Here is a 4,285-nt window from a genome sequence, read left to right on the forward strand (position 1 = left end):
ATATATAGATTTTATTTTTTTATTTCCTCTATATATTGTGTTAGATATCGTAAAACATATGTTTTAGTGTTATATATTATTATTTTTTGTATTTCTTTAATGTCTTGTGAGCAACTGGAACTAAACAGATTTCCCCCACTGGGGATCAATAAAGTATTTCTGCAGTGATCAGGTTTTTATAGCTTCAAATAACTAATTAAACTTATCAGAAAAATAAACACTTGAATAAACATCATGCACTGTATTATTAGCACAATGTATTTTACTTCAGCTTGTAATACAATTTTATTTATTTATTTTAGTCCGAGTATCATCAGAGTAAAATGTGTTAATGTGGAAATATACAAACCTTTTAACAGTCTTTATCTTTAGTTGAAGTTCCTCATTATATTTTAGATGTCTGAGCTGTTAACAGTTCAACCAAAGACACATTTCCCTTCTACATTTCTCACAGTTTAATTTAAATAAGTTTGAAAAAGGTCAAAAAATGATCCAATAATTCACAAAAAGCTAAATATTATTGGATATTTGATGCCATGTTTGCTTTGACCAGTGTCTGTTTGTTTTTAACAGGAAGGATGTTATAACTCTAAATATTATATCATTTTATATAAACTCACCGTTCGGTCGGCTGTAAAGCCACTTATTTTTTATTTTAATTATTTTAAATATAATTTATTGAGGTTCGTTTGTTTCACTTTCACTATATCAGATACGTCCACACAGGCTTCGTCCTTGTATTAAATGTATGTAAAAACAACCAAAACAGAAACATTTATAGTGTAAAGTAACAGAGAAATGAACCATGATAATATAAAATTAATTTAATAGTAAAAAAGGTTTTACTTTTGGCAAAGAAAGTCATGTGATTTTACTGGATATGAAGTAACAGCAACTCTGGCAACAAAAGGGAAAATACAACATCGTGATTGGTCCGTCAGAGCGGTTTAAAGCAACAACAACAACAACAACAATAATGATACTGCTGATGTAAAATATCAAATATATTAATATATAAAAAAGTAACAAGTAACTGATCAGTGTTTCGGGACAATAAATAGCAGCCACATCGGTGCATTGTATACGCTGACGTCCGTATAAGTGCAGTAACAGATCATATTAAATCATTTCTGATAAAGAAATATCTTTAAAAACATAAAAAAGGTATAAAAAAAAGTGTAATTTTTTCATTTTAACCAGCACAAATGATGTAAAACGATGTCAGAGAACTAAAAACAAAGTGAACTTTCTTCTGTAACGAACGTGAAACCGTCTCTCTCCCAATCAGAAAAGACCTTCTTCTCTTCGGTCACAACGCGGCGACCTCTGTGAGCGTCTCCGTCCTCCGAGCGTCTGCGGTCAGGAGGCGGTCCGAGGAGCTCTCCGCCGTGTTGTCGGCGGCGGGGTCGTCCTCACTGGAGCCGGACTCCGGCAGGGCGGAGTACGTTGGAACGGCGTTGAACATGACGAAACCCAAAGTGATGACAACGAAGGAGATGATGTACAGGGTCGAAAACTGAGGACGAGACACAAGATAGGAGATGTTAGTGCTGCGTATCGTACAATAACAGTACCTGGACATTTATTTTATACTAATATACCTGTTTCTAATTCACGATGTACAATATTTAAGCACCAAAGACTGTTTGAGGTAGTTTCCTTTGTGATCCAGCAGAGGGCACTCCACTATCAGCCTGACTTAGTGGCCTGTTCGTAAACTAAGCTAGTATTCTTATGTCGTTTACGACTGAAATGGACACTAGCGAGCAAAGCTGAACGGATAATCGCAACACCAAAGCATCTGAGAAGCTTCTGTCTATCTCAGTGGTTCCCAACCTGAGGGTCGGGACCCCAACTAGGGGTCGCTAAAGCTTAATGGTGGGGTCACAAGGCCTTCTTGATTTTAAGGTGTGCTAGAAAATGTAAAAAAAAATATACACCGTAGGCCGCTCAGGATTTTGTTCACTTCTGCGAAGAAAATAAAACAGGAAAAAACTAAATCTGTCAAAAAGACGCTTATTAAGTCTTATAATTATTAAAAAATACTAAAAACTAAACAAAACAGACAGAAAATTATATAAAAAATTCAATAAACAGGAAATAATCTGCTTAAAATTCATCCAAATCTCTCGTTTTACTCAAACCTCCTGCAGTTACTGAGTTCACTGTTTGGGTTCATTGTACAGTTTGTAATATAATATTAAATATATCAATAAAATATGTTACTGAGTCAGTTTAATAAATGATAGAAACGAGGTCCTTTAAGGGAGAAAGGTTGGGAACCACTGCTCTAACTAAACAACATCCTATTGTAAAGTTTATTATGTTGTTCTGAGCCGTCTCATACGTTTGTACTTATGTATTGTTTTGTCATTTGTGTTTTTTGGAAAAGTGACCAATGAATACCAATCATAAAATGTATTTTAACAAAAATAAACCAGATTGTAGGTTACGGTGCAATTACTCACAAAGGAGGAAGCCTGTTTTTATTCAACCTGGATAACTGGACTAAAATGGTAAAATAAAACTGAATACATGTACAGTCTTATGGAGGCCGACCTCCGCCAATATTTTTGGTTTACTATCTCAAAACATCTCTAAAGACAAATATGTACTTAATCATTGATCGTGTGAACATTACAGCTACTAATAGATGTTCTGCTACATTTGAACAATTATCAATAATCACCTCCTGCTGCTGAAAATGAAATCAAACATCGAAGGACGAGTCTGCTCTTTATAAAGTTATACAAACTGATATCGAGCACATTAAAGCACGAATGAGCCGCTCACCGTGTAGCGGAAGAGGAAGAGGCCGCAGAAGAGGCTGAAGAGGTCGGCGGTGAGCAGAGACAGGTTGACCGCGGTGGCGCTGGTCATCCTCACCACCACGGGCATGAAGCTGTACAGTCCGTACATACACAGGACGTAGAGCACGAAGAGCATCGCTGCAGCACAATGAGACTGACAATCAGCTGATATTCATCAAACACACAATCAAATACTTCTGAGTGGCTGCAGGGAAATATTAAATAATGATCTTATTCTGTTTCTTTGGTAAGTTCCTCCTTAACCCGATTACAGACACCTCGACACTCCCTTAAAGTGAACTTACCGATGTGAAAGTCCCACTTTATTGCAGCCACTGCACGAGTCTCCAGAACAGCTCTGCAATGTCAAACAACACAAACATTAGCACGGTGGAGAAAATAGTTTATTTTTCTCTTAAAACACAAACAAATCTTTAAATGTCGCCGTGTATTTTATAGCATGGTTGTGTATTTGTCTTATTTCTAAGACATTTTGATGGCAGAGAGTGTTTTTATCTGTTTATATATCTATATATCTATTGAACTGAGGGTTGCAGATCAATTATTGGCAGAAAATGTGAAAGTTGTATTATTATGAATTTTAAAAAAAGACACATTTTGTTGTTTTTCTGTTAATCGTTAGTTGCTAACATTAGTTATAAGATGTAACTATCAAGCTAACGAGTGATGTAGTTTTAATTATAAATTAGATAATTAAATTACAGCTGATAAATTACTGGCCTGTATGTTTATTAAGTTTTTGGATTAAATTTATTAGAAAAACATTTGAAGAGAAATAACAGTTTGTTTCTTGTCATGAAGTGTTTATAAACTTCTTTTTAAATAACAAAAATTTGAAATTATCACTTATTATCAGTCATGAGAAGCAAGTAATTATCGGTTATTGAATCGGCTGAAGAAAAATCCATATTGTGAATCTCAAACTGTAAGAATTATTCAATTTAATTGCTCTCAACCACAAAAATGTGCTCAGATATCTGCAGAACTAAATAAAGATGAACTTTATTTAGACATTGGTTGTTATCTGGAGGCGAGTGTCCTATAAATGAGAAACATGTGAGGGATTTAAACATTAACCTACAGCTGAACGCCGCTGATGAGGGTCCCGAAGAGTCCCATCATTCCCAGGAACTCGACCCGGCTCAGGTTCTTCACCGTGTACTCTTGGCACACGTTGGACACGGCGTAGAGGACGGCGCTGAGCAGGACCAGACCGTCACCCAGCACCACGTCACTGGCTGCACAGACAGAGAGCAGCAGGTTCAGATTGTATGACATAATAAGATTCATGTGGCAAATATTTATATTAGGGTTATATTATATTACACATACATTCTGTTAGTTTAACCCGATTTAAAATGATTTTATTTAGAGGTAAACGCACCCGAAGTGTTGCTTTTATAGACACAACCACACAGTCTCACATTACATAACAATACAGTCTCCAAGCACCT

At 35.8% G+C, this 4,285-nt stretch overlaps 1 protein-coding gene across 1 annotated transcript in view; it reads right to left on the bottom strand.

Annotated features, from left to right (window-relative positions):
• Nucleotides 1–815: 815 nt before the first annotated feature.
• The window catches only part of slc35f2 (solute carrier family 35 member F2), a gene marked incomplete in the record, with an annotated part of 5,036 nt that continues 1,566 nt past the window's right edge, over nucleotides 816–4,285 (bottom strand). The window contains 4 exon segments of the mRNA XM_035666887.1: nucleotides 816–1,516; nucleotides 2,794–2,948; nucleotides 3,116–3,168; nucleotides 3,913–4,069. Coding sequence (XP_035522780.1) covers nucleotides 1,310–1,516; nucleotides 2,794–2,948; nucleotides 3,116–3,168; nucleotides 3,913–4,069 — 572 coding nt within the window.

Source organism: Morone saxatilis, unplaced genomic scaffold, assembly GCF_004916995.1.
Source record: "Morone saxatilis isolate NCDOM2014 unplaced genomic scaffold, NCSU_SB_2.0 Contig20, whole genome shotgun sequence".
Classification (NCBI taxonomy): Eukaryota; Metazoa; Chordata; class Actinopteri; family Moronidae; genus Morone; species Morone saxatilis.